Source organism: Morone saxatilis, unplaced genomic scaffold, assembly GCF_004916995.1.
Source record: "Morone saxatilis isolate NCDOM2014 unplaced genomic scaffold, NCSU_SB_2.0 Contig18, whole genome shotgun sequence".
NCBI lineage: Eukaryota > Metazoa > Chordata > Actinopteri > Moronidae > Morone > Morone saxatilis.
This window is the reverse complement of record NW_023339740.1, coordinates 24103150-24123952: the sequence shown is the minus strand read 5'-3', so window position 1 is coordinate 24123952 and position 20803 is coordinate 24103150. Positions and strand designations below refer to the sequence as shown.

The window sequence follows — 20803 nt, the reverse complement described above, 5'->3', positions numbered from 1 at the left end:
CATTCTGTCTTATCTGGGCGTCTTCAGCTGAAGAGTCTGATTTTTTACGTTAGTGATCATCTCATCACATGATATGAATGAGCTTGTATTAAGTAATAACAGATGTAAATTACTTTTCAATGATTGTGTTTGGCTTATTTAGCTTAAAAAAACCCGTTGGGGTTAACCTGCGTCAATAACAACGCATGATATTGGCTTAACATTAAAATGTTTTGTTTAAACATGACGTTTCAGTTTTTATCAAAAACACAATTAAACTTCTCAAAGGACTATACTTGCATTAACAGGCAACAAATGCCAACAACTTACCTCTAAGGATATGAAGGGGGGTTTAATGTTTAGGACAATTCACCCCAGTCAGTCTCCCACGCTGCATGTGAGTGGGATGATGAGCGTGTGCTCAGCTCAAAGTCATGATCCCAGCATCAGCAGCAGATCTGCTCTACAGTCACCCTTCCCAGTTCACACAGAGCTTCTGTGAGTCTCTCTCCATCAAACCCCCCAGTCCTCCACCTGGTCCCCAGAGATTTAACAATTGTCCCCAGGCAATTCAGCGTGTTGCTGCCTCCTCATGCCTTATTGTGTCATCAAGCCTCTGATTGGCTGAGACTGCTGAGAAACTCCAGTAAGACTAAAGACGCCACACATTCATATGTAGATGTCGGGGACTATAAATTAGGAGGGATGCAAGCCCAGCAGAGATCAGCATTCCTTCTACAGAGACCCCTCTACAGCACAGCAGATCCAGCATGGCCCTGACAATCACTGCAGCAATGACCAATTTCTCAGGAGCATCTGGACTCTGACCCACAAGGTACATTGAAAATTCAAGAATATTAATATTGTTAATGAGATGTGTATCTTGTTTTATAAACATTATGACTCCAGCAATAAGTTTTATTAATGACTTTCTTCTCTTTTTGCAGCTCAAAAGCTTCAGGTGGAAAAAAATTACGCAGAGAACCGAATCAACAGCAGCATTGAGCAGCTCAAGTCTCTTCCTGGACCCAGATTCCTTCAAACAGCAGCCAGACTCCAAGCTGAGAGAAAGAGACATCCTTGGAGATGACAGTTGCTGTCCTTGAGACGACTGCAAGCAGCGGCATCAACTGTGGATCAGCAGCTGTTGAATTCAGGGCTACTCCAGGGTGTTTTTTCTTTCCAAGATGTGACCACACTTCCTGTCCAAGGACAGGTGAAGACACATCCCAGAGAAGACTGCTGAACCACTTCAACAAGCTGCAGTCTTCCTCTGCATAAGAACCTGAGAGAGGCTGACTTCTCTGCTCCACAGTCCAGACCAGCATCACCAAAGACAAGAGTCCAGTCAACAGCGCCCTCTGGAGGCCGTGGTAGACACCTACATTCTGGAGTTACTACCAGACAAACTCAGATGACCACATTGGTCAAAAGTTATTATCAGACATATTATTCTGAAATGTAATAGAAGTATCTGTGCAAAGTGTTTTAATTCATCACAGGGTCATATTGGAGTGATATTTCCATTTACTTTTGGGAATAGAAAATGAAATATTTTTTGTGAAAATGTTGAGCAGCACATAATTGTACTCTATGAATAACATATATTATCTTATTGATTTACCAGTATAATTAGAAATTGGCCAATATTGGTCAGACTTATCACACCTGCCTTTAAGTCCTGTAAGTCTTCTGTTTCAAGATTGATCTAGTGACTTGAATTGGGAAATCTCAGCTACTTTCTGGTAGCACTTTTTCTTTAATTGACTTTTTACTTTGTAAAAGATTATTGACCCACGTTGGGTGTTGAAGTCATCTGTTCTATCATCAACATGTTTTGTTGTGTCAACAGTACAAACGTATATCTGAAAGTAATTTTTTCTTATAGAGTTTGTTCACTTTGTTTAGGTTTTACTAAACCATTCCCTGTCTTTTGTAAAGACACTGAAGCTGTCCACTTTACTCTTTTTGAGTACACTGTCTTAAACTACAAGTATTTACTGTGATGCATCATCACCACTAGTGCCTCTATGATGTGACTCATTCATTCATTTTGAATAAAAAAACATCAACTGAATCTTCAACTGTGTAACTTCATTCTTTACGAGATGAACCGTGAACAACCATATCTGAACGCCATGACAATGCTGGGATTACATTATTTATAAGGCTATTGTACTGGATTGTAGTTATTTGCATAGCTGTTACTGTCTCCATCGCTCTGTAGTCTATTGTAGAATCATTCAATGAGGACACTTTATATTTCTATTATGGCTCAGCACCACCCTCTACTGGTGTGTTTGTGTATATGCTCTACAACACAAGGAAACACATGGGAATAGATATATTACCTAGTTATAAAATACAACCCCTTTACATACTGTTTTCTTCTTTTGTGTCCCCATTAGTAGCTTTAATGCTGGTAAAAACATCTTAATCCACACTGTCTGACCTCATATACTGCAATCAGCTTGTTCCAACTCTTTGAGATGTCATGGTCTTTCACTGGGTGAAATATTTAAACCCAAGATGTGTTTGGCTGCACCATTCCATCATCAAATAGAAATATTTAGTGTGTATTGTGCATCAATTATACAGATTGCCCCAAATTCAAACATACATACACATTTGATGTTTTTGGAAACTTTTGGATCTCCAGTATAAATTAAAAATAAATACGAGCTGCTGCTTGTTAGGGGTTTGACAAGTTAATATTAATCTAAATGATTAAAACCACTCACCATGATAATAATATAATGTAAATTGATTGTTTGACAGAGTAGTGGCTAAAATAGTTGTAACTTGACCTCCAAGTCCTGTTTTAGAAGCCAACACCTAATTTTTCCTATCTAAAAAAAAGGTCCTATTTTTGAGTCTATCGCTTCCTCAACATCTTTTTTTGATAAACTGCACCAATTACACCTCAAATACCTACAATACTGCCGTTTTGTACTCCTTTTTAAACTGAGCTGAGCCAGCCCTTGTTGCAGTTTTGAGTAGACGTGCAAAAAAAACATTAATACAACTATGCACTCTTGCAATAAGTTAAAAAAATGATGAGAAATCTTAAAAAAAAAAACAACGTTCATAGTGGTACGGAAACGTTCACAGGACAACACCCACCACGCAGGCAGTACGCGGATGCTGATTGGACGACGGAGGGGGCACGCAAGCTACGTACGCTACGCACGTTACGCACGCAGCGTCAAATCATTGTCGACCATGGCGGAATGTGTTCGACTTGACAGCAGCACAAGTAGTCACACCATGGATAAAAGCATTACTCTTCCCCCAGACGAAATATTCCGCAATTTGGAAAACGCAAAGCGGTTCGCGATAGACATAGGTACCCGGGAATCTAAAAGTTTTCTTTCTTTCTTCCTTTGTTTCGCCACTTTTTTTGCTTTGAACGCAGCTAATCGTGTAGCTCTGCCGCAGCCTTTGATACAATGACAACATATTGACTTTAAGTGAAAGTAAACAAAGACAAAGCTAACGTTAGCCGCGTGACTTCGCGTCTGCTTTTAAAATGGGTTTGACAGCTAAAAGTCTGTTTTCACCGTGAAGATGGAAGTGTGGTGAGATTTGAGGCGTATCTTTATCTCGACAAAGCGAAGGTGTGCCAAACAACCTGGCCAACTTTACCAAGTACAGCAGCGGTGATGTTAACTGCTAGGTGGCATGTGTTGAGGTGCTACAGTTCACATTTTCAGCATTTCTTTTTTACATTATCAATGCTGCTTTGCTTTAACAGGTGGATCTCTCACAAAGCTTGCCTACTACTCAACTGTACAACACAAAGTGGCCAAAGTCCGATCTTTCGACCACGCTACAAAGGTAAATGTATTTATGAAACGGTGGTGTCCTGAGGAATGATCCGTTTTCCTACAGCTAAGTCCAATCTGCATGGGCGAGGGGGAGCTTAGGGTCACATATCCTGTTAGTCTGCATTGTAACATAATATATTGTGTGTATTGCAACATGCAGTAGTTAAACAGGTGGATTTAAAGATGTGTTCTTTCTGCTCTCCGTCTCATCTGTGTCTCAGGAGGCTCCCAGTGACAAGCTCTATGAAATATCGGTGCAGGAAGAGGTCACTGCACGCCTGCACTTTATCAAGTTTGAAAATGCTTACATTGAAACATGCTTGGACTTCATCAAAGACCATCTGGTCAACACGGACACCAAAGTTATCAAAGCCACAGGTGGAGGGGCGCACAAGTTCAAAGAACTCATTGAGAGGAAACTGGGACTCAAGTGAGTATAGGTTTTTGGTCCGATGCTGCACAGTGTTGTGCTGTAGATACCGCACGTACTAGCAAACAGAAAGGAAGGAACATTTCTGACATATTCTGGATGACTGAGTTGTAATGAACAATGGTATGCTCTTACTGTAACTGATTCATAGCAATGTCCTGGTTCCCTCCTGTGAATCAGGTGGAGGAGGAGGACGGATTTGATTGTTTAGAGCAGCGAGTGAATCAAACCTTATGAATTTGAATTGACTTTGAATTGATTTCACTTTATTATGAACATTGATTATGAACACTACTATGGAAAGGTTTAGTGTTTACTGGCTTGCAAACTGTGGCTCTTTGCTTTGCTCGCTAAACAAACACTGTGTGAAAGCAACAGAGCATTCACATATTGTCGCCATCCATATGGCCTTTAGCATTTAGAGACATATATAAGTGTTTTGTCCAGTTTTTCATAAAATTTAGCTCCAGTAATTCAACTAAAACCTGCCTATGTGACTCTCTGCATAGAACATTTTAAATGTCAAGCAACATTGCAGAAATGAGACTGCACATTATATTTAATGATTCACCAGACGGAGGACAGAACAGGTAGTCTTCTCCTCTGACTATATGGAGGATTCAAACTAATGGTCTCTTTGTGCGTTGCAGAGTGGACAAAGAGGATGAGATGACCTGCCTCATCAAGGGCTGTAACTTTGTGCTGAGGAACATACCCCACGAGGCTTTTGTGTACGCCAAGCACGCCGACTCAGAGTTCCGTTTTCAGACGACTCAACCAGACATCTTCCCTTACCTGCTCGTCAACATCGGCTCTGGAGTGTCAATAGTCAAGGTAATGACAGACTTGTTAGTGCTTTAGGAAAGTAGGTTTCCTTGTGAAACAATATAAAGTAGAGCTGACATGATTAGTTGATTCATTGTAGTGGTCAACCGAAAGGGATTTTTAGATGCTGATGCCGATGTATAGAGAGCAGGACGTCTGATGGCCGATATATATAATATCAATTCCAAAAGATAAGTCGTGTATAATTACATTATTCTATGCACATTACAATCTAATATACATGATTATCTTACCCAGTAACATGTTGTTTTAGATGGAAATGGTATTAATTAATGAAATAGAGAGCGGGATAAAGGATGTCAGAAGTGACGTCATTCAGCTGCATTATTGTATACATTATAACATAATATATATTTAACACTAGCCAGTAATGTGCCACACTAACAAGACTCCCTGCAGAAACACAGACATTGTTGGTTTATCAGCCTGGTGAGCGCAGGCATCGACCGATGCTGGTTATCTCTAAATGCCAGATAATTGGCCCAATTCATTGTCCGACCAATTAAACAATTAAAAATACATCCCGTGTTTATTGTGGAAGGTTTTTCCAGATGATTAACATTTGTTCTGCTTTCACTATATTTCATACAAAAGGCCATTCTCTCCCTCTTCAACAGGTTGAATCAGAGGACAAATTTGAGCGAATAGGAGGGAGCTCAATCGGTGGAGGGACGTTCTGGGGCCTTGGAGCCCTGCTCACCAAAACAAAGGTACCCTCAGTAACTTTTACTGTCTGACTTTAGTAGCTGTTACTTAGAAGTCAATTAATATGGCTTCTCAGTGAAATATTTTGTTACCTTAAGCCTCGTGAACTTTACCCTTTTTTTTCCTGTAGAGATTTGATGAGTTGCTACAATTGGCTTCAAAAGGGCAGCACACAAGTGTCGATATGCTTGTCAAAGATATCTACGGAGGATCTTACGGGTCTTTGGGCTTGACTGGAGATCTTATTGCGAGCAGTTTTGGAAAGTCTGCTACTGCTGACAAAGGTGACACATGGCCACATTAATTTTATTTGTGGCTGCCCTGTAGCGTTATGTATATATCCAGGTTGGCGTGATAAAAGAGGAAGAAGGAATAATACTTTTTGCCTTGTGTATGCAGTTATTGGACCAGAAAATACATTTAAGCAGTACCCCACCCAGAGTGCCTTGGTAGCCCAATGGTTACAGGCCACATGGTTGCAGATGTTGCCAATTTGCCTCTTTGGTGACTGTCATACCCCTCTGTCTCCCCCTCCCTCCTGTCTACCTCTTCACTGTCACTGTCCAATAAAGGCAAAAACCACGAAACAAACTAATCTCAAAAGGAAAAACAGTGCCCCATCCATCTTTTGAGTATCCAACACTCGCCTTATGTGGACATTTGCATCAACTGCAGTCAGCCTGGATTCATGATTTATAAATTATATCTAACAATACTGTAGTTTCCCAATTAAATGGCAAGGCACATTACTAAACTTAAATCCTCACACGTCACTATTGGAATATAACCTCTGTGAATTCAAGCTGACTGCTCTGCTGACAGGCTACAAAGTGTAGAGTTTACCATTAAGTGTAAGTTATATTAAATGTATGCCACAAAGTCCACCACATATTTCTGCTTGTGGTGTCTCTGCAAGGCAGGCTTAATTATTTCCAGTTTTAGTACAAGCCTGGGAGTGAAGTGATGACCTCTCACCCAGTTCCGATACAGCATTGTCCTCTCCATGTGCTGTATTTGTAACTGTTAGGAAATGTAGGGTGGCAGCTCTCAACAGAAGTTCACAGCTTTGCCGGATTATCAAAGCAAATCCTGTTAGTGTCCATCTGCTGCTGTTGAGCAATTATTGAGTAGTTTATACAGTTAGTGTTTAAAAAAGGGGATTTGATACTGATACCAAATTGTTGTTCCAATGCTCAGATATCATTTTGTTATATATTGCACTGACATTGAACAGAAGGAAGTAAAAAAAAAAAGCTTCCTAACTACTGCATAATTGCCACTGTTGTACTGTTAAAATATTCAGTAGTCAGTCTTTTAATCCCCCTTAAACAGCTTTTTAGTTGTCTGATGTGGATATTTTGCCTGTATGTTACATGTGTCTCTGTTCTGAATTGTAGAGTTCTCTAAAGAAGACATGGCCAAGAGTTTACTCCATATGATCAGCAACGACATCGGGCAGCTGGCCTGTCTGTACGCCAAGCTCCACAACCTGTCCAGAGTTTACTTTGGAGGCTTCTTCATTAGAGGACACCCTGTCACCATGCACACAATCACTTACAGCATCAACTTCTTCACCAAGGCAAGGGCTTCATTGTCTGTTTTTATCTTATTCTAACTGATAAAAGTCCTGAACTTGGTCAGCTCTACATGACAGTTTTTCTACTACAGTCTCAGATTTTTATGTTATTACCGTCTTTTGTTTTGTTGTAGGGTGAAGTTCAGGCCTTGTTTCTAAGACATGAAGGTTATCTCGGAGCCATTGGAGCATTTCTTAAAGGAGCAGAGGAGGACAGTAAGGAAAAACCTACAAATTCACATTATCGTCCTCAATTTGGTATCATGAGGGTTACTGTATATATTGATGAATATTGGGCTAATGCCATATAACTGTGAAGGAGAACTATTTGGCAGTTTATCCTTTTGAAAGCAATGTGGCTTTTTCACCCACATGATCATGCAAGTTCTCCCTCACACATTAGGGCTGACTGGAAACTTGTAGTGTAGTATTACAGAGACATATTCTTGCATGTTTTCACTGACATCAGGTATGAATAAAATCCCTGTACCTCTGTTGTGAAACTACTGAACCTGTCGGTCTGCCTTTCATATAAACACATTTAACTAACTGCAATGGCAGAATATAGAAGAAGTCATGTAGGTAATAATGCTAGAGCACTAATAAAAGATAAAGATTAAATAGAATTAAAAGCTGGTGTACTGCTAGCTGACTTGGCACCAAATGTTTTGAATTACTAACCTTAAATACTAATAAAAATCACCATAATTCAAATGTTATACCATAAATATATCGTAATTCAACATCTTGTACTCTAGATCCAAACCAGTACAGTTGGGGTGAGAATTATGCGGGAAGCTCTGGCCTGATGAGCGTTTCTCCGGATATGAATCCCATGCAACGTGCACGTAGTGGAACGGTGAGTCTGCAGAGGAAGCAAAGAGTGATTAGATAGACCTGAATTTGGCTCATGTTCCACAAGGGGCCACTTAAACCTTACAACCTATTTTCACTCTTCTGCTGGTTCACTGTTTTTTTTGTTTCACCCACCTTCTTCCATCAAGTTACTGATATTTCTATATGTGAGCTTTATTTCGCATTTCATTTTCGAAACCAATCCATGACCATCATAAAAGACGTTCATTTATCTTTGATAATGTTTCTTTTCGTTTCCTCTCCACACATTCCTCTGTCTGCCTAACTCTCTCCTTCAGTTTCCCGTAAGTACCTCCGTCTGCTTCACTTGTGTGCCCTGACTTGATGACATGTGGCTCCCGCTCACAGCGCCTTGTTCTCTCACTGTAAACACTGAAGTATTTAGTTATGTCAGGAATTCACTTTGTTCACTTATGCGAGGACAAGAGAGACCTGAGAGCTTGTTTTTGTAACTTATCCTTGATTTTTCTAAATATATTGCTACTGTTTTGTTCCTTACTAAATGATATTCTAGTCAAATCCTGTGCTTTGATGATGTATAGTAACAGTGTTTGATGTTTTTGAAAGCCACTTTACTCTGGTTGGTGTGATACTTTGAGCATGTAGGCCTCCGTAGAGCATCAGGAGCTGTTAACCTCTGTTAGCATTATCTGCCCTGGAAGCCACTGTCGCCACTGAATTTCCTGCTTTTTTACCAACTTTTATTAACTAGTTTTCATTAGTGCAAACTGGCAATGTGTGATGCAAGACTGCAAATAAAATATTAGTTCATCTTTGGGGACTTACCACTCAAAAAACATTGTATTGATGTAGTATGTTCTTTATAATCAGTTGACTTCCTCTAATGGACTATTGATTGTGTACTATAAGTAATGAGTCTTCTGGCTTCCTCCCGCTTTTACTGTTAACTCTTGCTAGAGCCCTCCCTCCTTTTTTTTCCTCTCCGCTTTTTGTTAATAAAAATAAAAAAAATACTAATATGAGTGAAACCTACCACAGTGTTCCTAAGCTGGAGGGAAAGGTTGTGAAATACATCCTAGAATACAAGTTAAGAAGAGTGATAACTGGAACAGGCTTTGACGTTTGAGGGGCTGGAAGAAGCATTGAGCGGTCTGACAGTGCCTTCTCTGTCTCTTTGTTGTGTCTAGTTTGACATGTTGGAGATGGACCGTCTGGAGAGAAAACTGGTGAATCTGCCTCTGCTGCAGGACCCTTCATCTTACATCCCTGACACCATGGACCTCACAGAGGACGCTCTGGCCCGTGAATACTGGCTCTACTGCTTCGAAGAGGCCCTAGACGGGGTAGAGTGGCAGCTTATGATTTGAAATGCAGTATTTCTTTGATGGTTAACTTTATATTTGAGGGGAAAACTCCCCAGTGCAGTTCTGGTGGATGGCGAAACTTTAATATATCTGCCTCCTCATATGGGTTTGTGTTTGTATGAACAGATGAACAAAAGAAGCTCTTTGTTATTGTTACCAAAATTTCACAATTCGGATTTACATTTTAGACAGCTAATAATAAGCTACGTTGTATCTGCACTGAACAAAATGATATCATGTTGCAATATTTAAGTTTAACCAGTTATCTTTGACAATTTTAGGACAAAATAAGCCCAGAAATGGTCGGCCCATTGGTGTTTACAGGTCAGCTTTTCATATGAGATGAACTGGTTGGATTTCTTTCCCCCACTCAGTGCCTATGCTCCACAGAGGTTGTGAACATGGCTGATTACTGTTCTTGTGTTTTGGGAGCAGGTGGTTAAGCGAGCTGTAGCGAGCCAGCCTGACATGCCAGAGGCAGCCCAGCGAGCCGAGAAGTTCCGCCAGAAATACAGACACAAGCTCCAGACCCTCCGCCAACAGCCTTTGTAAGGACTTTGTTTGTTTCTGCATGCAAGGCCTTTCAGTTTGACCCAGAGGTTGCTATTAGTAGACTGAACCTCAAATCTTTTCTTCAGCGTCTGCATTAGTTTCTCGTCTTCATACCTGCTGTAACTGCCCGTGTGCTTTGTCCATGAAAAAGGGAAATCTTAAATTCGTTCACTGTTTTATTTGTTAGGATTCAGAGTTATTTCATAAGTATGTTGCAGTAATTCTGTCCAAGATTTATCAGAATAATGATAACAGAATTATGAACATGTAAGCTATTGCTAAAATTTGACAAAACAAAACAAAACGGCTATGTGCCAGATTCTCAGAAACCAGTTCTGCAAGTCTTCTCCAAGTTTTTAAAAGGTCATTTTGACAAAGTGTTTACAACACTGTCAGTCCACATAACCAGCACTGTCAATGCCAGTGAAACCTACTACTGTATGCATCAGCCGCCCCAGCCCTGTGTGTATGTTTATTTCTCTGGCTAATGTAGAGTGCTTCTCTTCTCACCTAGTGCTTATGGATCCCTCACTGTCAGAAGTCTGTTAGACACGAGGGAACACTGTTTAAACGAGTTCAACTTTCCTGATCCCTACTCTAAGGTCTGAGTAAAATCTATCAAACTATTTTGTTTTCTTTTTGTCTTTCTTTCGTGTGCTACAGTTTGGTGGTTTGGCTCTCGCTGATCTGAGTTGTCAGCTATGTTTTCATACAGTCTCATGGTGTTACACAAGACAAGAGTTTATTTTGATCTCAATAATTATGCCTATAATTTAGGTCATTAAATTGTTCAACGCATATTTCCTTTTTGTTATATGTTGAATGTTGCATGCTCCTACCAATCTTGTATCATATTGAAACCAGCTGTTTCATATTTCTGTTTTGTTGTAGATTAAGCAGAAGGAGAATGACATGGCACTCAAGTATTACCAGAAGGCAGTGAAGTCCCTGGAGGAGTTGAGCTGGGAGCAGAGACAGTTTGCCCTGGTCAGGGGCGTCCTGGCTGGGAATGTGTTCGACTGGGGAGCCAAAGCCGTGTCAGAGTGAGTGGAGTTAATGGCTTTTATATCCTGTGAGCATCCGGGTTGATTGGTTTCTCTGTTCTGTCTGATTGTGGGCAGTCGGAGAGGTTCTGGTTGCTTTAAACTGGATGTTTTTCACTGCTGTGGTAGTATGTTTGGTAATATTACATTATTTTGATATGTTAGATACCCTACCCTAACACAGTGCCACGCATCCCTACAAAGAATCGAACGGCAGCCCAATGATCCTTTAAGACTTTTTAAAATTTCTGTTGCCCTTTGAAACTTTAAGTAAGTCTCTCACGGTAATCTTGTTTTCTGAGGTCAGCTATGGCCTCGTATTCTTGGCCAGAGTTTCCCATCTCCTTTAAGAAATGAATTGATAATGGTTGATTTGAGAGCAGACATAACCTTTTTATCTACAGGCTAGGCTGCAATGGCTGGTAAACTTTAGTTTCAAACTCAGTGTCTGGAAGGTGTTCTTACTTTTGCTTGTTTTTGTTTTAATGTGATACAGTGTCCTCGAGTCTGATCCTGAGTTTGGGTTTGAGGAGGCTAAACGACAGTTGGAAGGTAGCCATGTATTTCTCTTCTCTTTCACTTCTTTATTTTTCCACAGTTTTGTTGTGAAACCATTTGACATTTGATGTCTTTTTGAGAAATAATAGCTAAAGAGAAAACAGAGAGACTTTTACAGTGACTCTTGGTGCCCAGAGTGATTTATTTTATTTACTTTTTTTTTTTCAGAGCGGCCGTGGCTTGTTGACTCCTATGACCAGTGGCTTGAGAGACTAAAGGTCAGGCTCTTTCTCTGCTTTTTCATTTCAAATCCAAGTTGTTCATTGTACAGAAGCATTATTGATGGGACATGAGAATTTGACAGTACCATGAGTACACACACACACACACACACAGACTGTTTAGCACAGATGACCTCAGAAGGACACACACGTAACTCAAACAGTGTCAGCACAGCTATGTCCCGATTAAGCACAAAGAGGAAACACAGCTTTTTCGCACTCATTAGTAATATTTCAAATACTTGCGACAGCGTTTCTGTGATATGTGCTCTTGATGATTAGTGCTTGAATACAATCCATCCTGGTTTTCTCTTGCAGGGTCCTCCTCATAAGTGTGCCTTGTTTTTCGTAGATAATAGTGGAGTAGACATCATTCTAGGGGTGATGCCTTTTGTCAGAGAGCTTCTCTCTCGAGGAACAGAGGTAAGGAACTCTTAACAACATCATTTCAAAAATATAGTTGATAAAATGTTAATGCAACTCTTCTATCCGTCTACCTTTAGGTTGTGTTGGCAAGCAACTCTGGTCCGGCTTTGAATGACGTCACGAATGGTGAACTGCAAATACTGACAGAAAGAATCGCCGCCATGGATCCAGTGATTCAGTTCGTTTTTATTATTGTTTTTAAAAACAGACAAGACAACCAATGAGAAGAAACTGTTATTATTAGTCCCCATATTATAATATTTTCTTTCCTGAGTAAATTCTAGAATATAATTTCTACGTCTGATCTTGTGATTTCACAGCTAAAAAAACTTTTTAAAACAACTACGGAAGCTCTTAAAATGTGATCTTGTGTTATGTAGGGCTGGTCTGAGGGAGGACAGATTGATGTTGGTCCAGAGTGGTTCCAGTTCACCCTGCCTGGATCTGAGGTTGGTTGTTGGAATACTATTTACTCTGGGAAAACAGTAATTTCTGAAATGGAGAGATGGGAGATTAAGAATAAAAGCTTCTGAAGTGAGAATAGTGTTAATCAGAATGCAAATTAATATAATATTGACACAGTCATTTTCTATTCTTTATTGTAGAGAATTACACTTTCACAGATGCAATTTCCCACACTAACGAGTTACACTTTAAAAAGCCAGAAGCACCTGGAGAAGAATTCATTAGATTGTTATTAGATTAGAGTGTATTATCGTCAGTTTAACGCATCAGAAATGTTAACATGTTTTATTCTCTGCCACTCCCCAGCCGCCTGGACAAGGTGCTAGCGATGGTCGTGCGGGAGCGACAAACCGACCTGGTGATCATCGAGGGAATGGGCCGAGCCATTCACACCAACTACTACGCCATGCTCAGCTGCGAGAGCCTCAAGATGGCCGTCATTAAGAACTCGTGGCTGGCCGACCGACTGGGAGGAAAGCTGTTCAGCGTGGTCTTCAAGTACGAGGTACCGGCTGGAAAACCCAGCCAGCACTCTGCAGCGCTGTCGCCCTTATGAGCCCAACAGAAGCTCGTGTTTGAGCAGGACAGAACGCCGAAGTCGAGCAGCCAGAATGGATAAGCTGTAGCTCTGAATGTAAGGATGATGATACTGCCACTAAGTGAATGAGTGATCGGAAAGCTGATTGTAAAATTTAGGTGGGTTTTAAAGGTGATCATTAAAGGGTAACTTTGGTATTTTTTAACCTGGACCTTATTTTCCCATGTTTTTGTGTCTATGTGACTGATGGGGACATCGTTTTTAAAAATGTATCGAGTTAGATGTGAAAATATTCTGGCTCTACACACTGTTTCTCCCTGCTGCCTCTCTGATGCCCTCTTGTCCATCTCCCGACATTTTCACATCTAACTCGTTGAATTAAGGATTTATTTCGACCAAACCAGAGTTGTTGATTGTTGGAACAGTGGAAAGAGTCTGGTGGCTTTGAACAGAGCAATATAATTGCTGTTTCTGGTTAAACAAAAAGGATCTTGCTCTTTAACAAAAAGGTGTATCTTTGTAGGGATGCTTCCCATAATGTTGTCAGACAGTAATAATAATAACAATCTGAGTGTGTCAGTGGCAAAAACAAGGATTGCAGTTGACATTTGTTTTCCTTCTGCTGGCTGCAGTCCTCTCACTCAATACTGGACCAATTTCAGACATTTTTTAATCACTCTCACAAAAACATGGGAAAATAGTCTTGAAAAATACCAAAGTTGCCCTTTAACAGGGAGGTTTTACATTTATTTTTGAAATATTGTTGATTTTAGCTGGTGCATGGTTTACACTGCTTTCTTGCAGGTCTCTGTCCAACATCCTGTACAATCCCTTAGTTTGCCATCATTACTGATCTCATTCAGCTGGAGTTTGTTGTCATGTGAAGTCGCTGGCTGTGTTCAGTAAACATTTACAGACTGTTAAGACAAATGAAATGAATGAAACCTTTTTTTTATTTTATATTTTAGCAGTCATTGTCATTCTGCGAGCACACAACACTGAGCACCCATATGGGCAAATGTGATTCTCTTCTGGAGTGTTTGTGTGTCAGAGGGTGAGAGCTGCAGCAGTAATTACAGCTTTCAGCGGTAACACTTTTTACATAAAGTGTATTTAATGTGCCTTGAGGCTGATGTGATAAAAGCGTCATTCACGCAGACTGCTTTTACTTCCTGCTAAAGGAAATATCTGCTTTTGTTTCCCAGCAATCTCACGCCATAGACTAGGAAGAATCCATTGATCTCCTGTGTTTTATTACTGCCAGTGAATGAATTGAGATTAAAAAAATGAATCATTGTCACTGTCACTTGTGTAGCTGTTAAAGTGGCATCAGGGAAAATGTTTGATCAGTGGGAGAAGCAGCACTTTATCACAAAGAGATTCGGTTGTGTTCCTCCACAAGGTGGCAGTATTCTACTGTGACGTAGGTTTTTATGATTTCTCAAATATTTCCCAAGGTGCTTGGTGTCAAAAATTAACACTGCATATTTCAGGTTGAATATTCTAACTGTCTCTGATCAAAGCTTCACTTGGAACTTTTTGTCACTGAGCTGGCCGTGGCATGAGTCCAGAGATTCACTGTAATTAACTGGCATGTTCAAGTACAAGCTGTATCCCTAAATCAAAAGGCAATAATACTGCAGCACCTAGTTGTAACAAACATCAAACACTGTGTGATTGTGAAGTGGCTGACTGTATTGGTGACTTCATCGTAAATATCTGAATTTAAGGGATCTGATTTTAAAAAGCCTTGGGAGTGAAAATGTTCCCCAAAGGTGCAGTTGCTTGACATGTGGACTCACATTGCAATATTGTATTTGTCATTTGTACATACATGTGATATACAAGTCTGTGTGTGTATACACATATACATATATATAATATATGTATTATTTTTTTATATATATATATATATATATATATAGTAATATATATATATATATATATATATAAAATTCATTTGCATCACTTCCGTTAAGCACACCAAGCACAATTTTGTGTGTTATTCTCCTGACAATCAATTTTAATTAAATGGTGAAAACCCTTATTTTATTCCTTTTTTGTGCGTGTGTTTTCATTTCATATGTGTCTGGGGAGTTTGCACCCGTGTAGAGGAACAGGGAAAGTTGAAAGTTGCCACATATTAAAAAAACCAAACCTGCCCCTGGCGGTATAAAAGCTCGACACCCTGGTATGTGGTGGTTGATGCCTGCTGGGGAGCTGTGGGTTGATAATGCATGAGGACGCCTGGCAGGGGGTCCTCCTGCTTTTCCTCTCGCTCATCACTCTGACTGCCAAAACACACACACACACACCAGTTCTGCAAGACACCCTTGTGGATTTAGTGACATCTACGTTTAACGTATGTAAGGTCTGCTCTGGTTTTGTGTTTCTTTCTGTATAAGATCCAATGTGGGTTTCTCTTCAGTACACTCGTGGACAGTCCCCACTTTCATGAGAGCATGACACCCACACAGAAAATGATTACAAACCAGTTGGTGTCTCTGTGATATTTTGCAGGTGAACCAGAACTCTCAGTTGCTGCACATGAATTTCAGATCCATACCGACACTCCTCTACACAAATATTTCCCTTTGAAAACACCGAGCACGGCACCAGGTTTACCAAGTTAGTTTCAATAGACGTGTTTCTGCAGCTGCAGAGGGACAAACCATTTATTGCTGTATTTTCACTGTATAACTTTCTAATTACAGGCAAGGCTCATAACACACTGATTCCGCAGGCCTTGAGAAAACAGTGCATCATTGACTGATACTGTTTGCATAACACTAATTACTGTAGTTACAGTAAACAGTGAGTTCAAAAGACGTTTTTTCCTGAGCTTTGAATTCAACACACTGCGGCTGAACCTTTTGTGAATTCTGAGTAACAATAACATCAATTTGATTGGTCATGTGGCCTTAAAAATACAATGCAGTACTTTATGTTTTAGATGTGCCTCTTGTGTCTCTTGGGTAATTTGTAATAACTTTTTCCTTGCATTAATATTTGCAAGTGTTTTACTCGACTTAATGTGGTGGAGCTTACATTCAAATAATGTCGGGTATCAGAGCTCTGAAATTGGTCTTCAAATTGTCCACATTCCTCCGGCTCTTACAGTAATATCTTTTGCAGTTGCTCCCAGCCTTCCTGTCTGACATACCTGATGTAATTTAACATTATAAAATGGATTGTGTCATCAATTATACACAGTAATCCTTCAATTGTCAGTCTCTACATTTTTTTCAGCAGTTTTCAAAAAGTTTGCATTCATGCTTCTACCACTTACTTCATGTTCCAGCATTATTCATTACTTTTAGTCAAGTATTTCTATTTCTCTGATCAATAGTTCAATCATTCTCAATCTCAGCTGGTGATATAGCTGATTCATGCAGTAGTGGTACCTAGATCCAGAAGTAAAAGTACTAACCTCCTTCAAAAAAATACACCATTAAAGTCAAAGCCCTGCATTGAAAATGTTACCTGAGTAAAGTTAAGTATAATTATGTATTAAGTGTAAAAGTACTCCATGCTGAGAAATGTCCTGTGACTGTTCTACTATTACATATTATATCCTTAGGGTTATTATTACTCATCCATTAATGTAAAAGCAGGATTTTACTGTTAAAGCTGGATGAGGTGGAGCTAATTGTTTTGTACAAGACCGCAACTATTGATTATGTTTATTATGGATTTTCTCCATTATTCAATTAGAGATCCGAGAGAGAAAATGTAGTAGAAGTAGAAAGTGGCATGAAAAGGAAAGACTAAACATGTTTGTACTTGGATTAAGGTTGGTGGGAGGACACTGTGCAGTCAACCTATTGTGGCTGTGTAGTTACTACAGTAGTGGTTAATTTACCATAAATCTTCAAATAAAAGCAGAATCCCAATTAGACACAGGTCCCCTTTACTAACCGTGATGTGGCTACACGTTTTGACAAATAAACTCAGGTCTCAATTACACGCCTGGATTTTATAGAAATTCTAATCCTAAAGCCCACCGGGTCGCCCGCTTGAGGGAGATCTGAACAAGCCAATAAACTATTTGATAGTATTTCCCGTCTTTGCTGAGCAAGAGTTTTGTGCAAAATGAATTTAAAGGTATGTTCCAAATAAAGGCAGGTTGAGTTTAAGGCATTATAAATAAGCCTTACACCAGTTTGTAATCCTGTTGTTTATTCTTCTCCCAAACTGAAATACATGGATACGCTGAACTGCTCCACAATGTTACTACGCAGCCCTTCGTGGGAATCACTGATCTATTGCAACAAACTCCACTTATCTGCATTTCCAGATTACCTACAGCTACTCTTCATACGAGGCAATGCTGCAGACCTGTGAGGATACGTTTGTTTGATTCCAGCATGTGTGCCACTGACACTGACTCCCCATCATGATCTCTGAAAAACCTTTTTTTCAGTCTCGTAGGAGGCACACTGGAGCTACAGGGGTCCAATTCAAACGCCATCTTGTTCTTCACAGAGCCGCTGATATCTTGCTCAAATCTGCCTGACACCGAGTGAAAGCATGAAGCAATACGTGGAAATATTGAGAACTTGAGATGGAAGCTACAAAAAAAGTATTTTAATAAGTGCCAGAAATACTTACTGTAGGGTCAGTGTGCTTGCTTAGAAGTTCTTTATCCAATGAACACAATGTGGATACATAATGAAACATGTATTATATGTAACAAATTCACAGTGTGCATGTGCAGTGGGCCAATACTAAAGCTTTTACAATGCAAGATGTTTGAGCACTCAATACACATTTCCAAAGGCATTATAGTTTTTAGTCTGTTATCTTCCTTCAGCAGACTCCGTGTTGCACTCACACTAAGTGGCTTGTCAGCATTGTTTGTATTCAAACCAAATTAGTATAAAGCTTGTTCACTGGGTTCAATAACGCTAACAAGCAATTTCTTCCAAGGCGGACACAACAAAACATAAAATAAGAGACTCAAATTCTAAATGTCAACCGATTCCCTGAAGTGATTTATGCACAAATCATTCTGCAAAAGTACAGAGTTAAATCTTTTGACACACAACGGGCTCATAGTGTAGATTTAGAATAAAGTCTCGCTGGTGCTGAGCAGTCAATTGAGTTTAAGATCAAGACAGAACAAAATGCAGTACCAGGGCTTCACTGCAGAGGAGGCTCACTGCTGAATGTTGTTGAAGGTGTTTTTTGGGCAATTTACTTAAAAAAAAGGGAGCAGTTGTCTATTTTGGCATACATTGAGGAATAAACATGACTTAAGAGATCGATGTACGATTTACAAATGAAACTGCTGCACGGCCAAAAGTATGTGATCATCCATGCATGTGATTGTAGAACATCTCATTTTAAAGCATTAATCTGCTCATCCTCCACTCCTCTGGGAAGACTCTCCTCCTGTGTTGGATGTTGGAACCTGGCTGCAGGGATTTGTTCCCATTCAGCCACAAGAGCTCTGACATTGGGTGATCTGGCGTCCCAGTTCATCCCAAAGGTTTCAGGGCCATAGCTACATTGAGAATTTGCATTTTATTCCAGGTAGTATGAAGAGCTTGAAACACCATCCAGATCTTCCTTCAATCGAATCATTCATTCATGGACATCACTTCCTGCAGAGGGATATTGTTGAAAAAGTTAAGAGGCTTCCTCCGACTGCTGCCACGAGGTCTGAACCACAGGATCATCTAAAATTTCAGCATATGGTGTAGCATTAAAGGGGAACTCCACTTATTTTACACATCAGAGTATACAAAGTTGTATCATGCCATTTAGAGGGAGTCACGAAAAATTAAAGGGGTGTGGAGTTAGAAAGTGAGTTCATGAGAGGTCTGTAGCTGTTCTCTGCTTAACTCACCCTTTAGCCACTACAAGCATAACTCATTAGTTTCTAACATAACTCACTCATTAGCCCCTATTAGCAAAACAATTTTTTGTATTGATCATACTTCAAATACAGTATATATATTTATATATACACGCAATGAATTGTGGGTAATGTCAGCACCAGGTTTTGAACAGTGTAATGCTAAGTCTTTGGTAAACTCCTAAAATTACATTAATAGTAACTAAAAACCTTTTTGGAGCAAATTATTGAGGGACAAACATTTTGTCCAGTTGAGGAACATGTTGGACATTCAGATACTGAGGGTGTCTGATGTGAACATTTTTTGACAGGATGTGGAAAAATAATGATGGCTCACTTTCGGATATCTGTCAGCCTCTGTTATCTCGGTCTCTCCCTCCAGAAAAGTGACATAAACACTGATACAATGTACCAATACAACAGGAATACCTGTCTCACTTGCCGGGACGAGAGAGACAAGCAGCCAGTCAGCCCCTGACACGGACGCGCACTCGGGAGCGCGCACTGGGAGCCGGTGGTGACTCTCCTCCTCATAAGAAGCAGGAGACAGTCCGGATGCTCGGCACATCCCGGGGCGCACGGAGAGCGGACTACAGAGGTGCTGCTGCTGCTGTGTGTCGGTCCTGTCCGCTGTCAGTCTGCAGCCATATGACTGAGCTGCTATTCACACCATAAACAACAACAAAGGAAAACAACAACAACAAAACAAACAAACAAAACGCGGGTAAGGAATTATCTTTATACACTAATTGCGTTACTCCCGGTGTGGGTGCTTGGGTTGGTTCATCCACGTCCCAACGAAAGCCCTTTAGTATGTAGTATCGCTTCATTAAAGGGTTCTTTGGTGTTTCTGTGGCGCTCAATTGAGTTTGCTGTGACTTTATAGTAATTTATGGTATTTTATATATATGGTATTTTATGTTCCTCATACAATAGATTGTAGGTCTCAGTTCTGCAGCTACAATTGACTAGAACAAAAAAGGTTTACTATAATTATCCCCAACAATCTACGTGCTGTGCCATCTGACTGCCATGATTTCCATCTGTGCGTAAAAACGCATCAATGTCGCATCTTAATAATGGCACAAAACTTAATAACTCTAATAATGCAAATTGTTACCTCCCAGTCTCACTGATGAAAAAGGTTGAGTTTGACTTGCAGATTGTGTGTCGATCAGCACAGATAACTGGGAGCAAGGATGGTTGTTTGCAAGCATCAAATTAGATTCGATTTGATACCGAAAAAAGAGAGTTAATCCATTTAACTTTTGTGATGGCGGCGTTTCCTGCTGTCATGCTTTAAAATCAGATCAACATCACAAAGGAATTTATTGGATGAATGGTGAGGAGAATCAGAAATGATTGCAGCGATTATCTCTTCCTGACAGCTCATTGTTGCTCACTGCACACCAAAGACAGTGTGAAGCTGTGTGTGTGTGTGTGTGTGTGTGAGTGAGATAAAGGGAGGGATGAGGGGGGAGAAAGAGAGAGATTAAAGTTGTGATTCTCAGTGTGACACCATGCAATTAAAAGTCAAACAGGCTGCAAAGGAGCAATATTTGTGGGCTCAGATTAA

The 20803-nt window shown here is 40.1% G+C and overlaps 1 protein-coding gene and 1 pseudogene across 3 annotated transcripts; both read left to right on the top strand.

The window, feature by feature from the left end:
* The first annotated feature begins 749 nt into the window (after positions 1–749).
* LOC118328553 lies at positions 750–1462 on the top strand (annotated as a pseudogene).
* Positions 1463–3200: 1738 nt separating this feature from the next.
* pank4 (pantothenate kinase 4 (inactive)) lies at positions 3201–14635 on the top strand. Of its 3 annotated transcripts, XM_035661895.1 has the most exons (20): positions 3201–3325; positions 3734–3816; positions 4028–4236; positions 4887–5070; positions 5700–5792; positions 5918–6071; positions 7185–7366; positions 7498–7579; positions 8122–8222; positions 8518–8523; positions 9388–9543; positions 10000–10112; positions 10631–10718; positions 11008–11159; positions 11656–11711; positions 11886–11935; positions 12257–12361; positions 12442–12542; positions 12745–12813; positions 13136–14635. In XM_035661895.1, the coding sequence occupies exons 1-20, from the start codon at positions 3202–3204 to the stop codon at positions 13383–13385; spliced, it is 2358 nt and encodes a 785-aa protein (XP_035517788.1). In that variant the 5' UTR covers position 3201; the 3' UTR covers positions 13386–14635. The 3 variants fall into 3 exon arrangements, 2 of the variants coding, with proteins under 2 accessions (XP_035517788.1, XP_035517789.1); XM_035661896.1 differs by lacking the exon at positions 8518–8523; XR_004796733.1 differs by lacking the exons at positions 12745–12813; positions 13136–14635 and having other exon boundaries at positions 12291–12361.
* The last annotated feature ends 6168 nt before the right edge of the window (positions 14636–20803 follow it).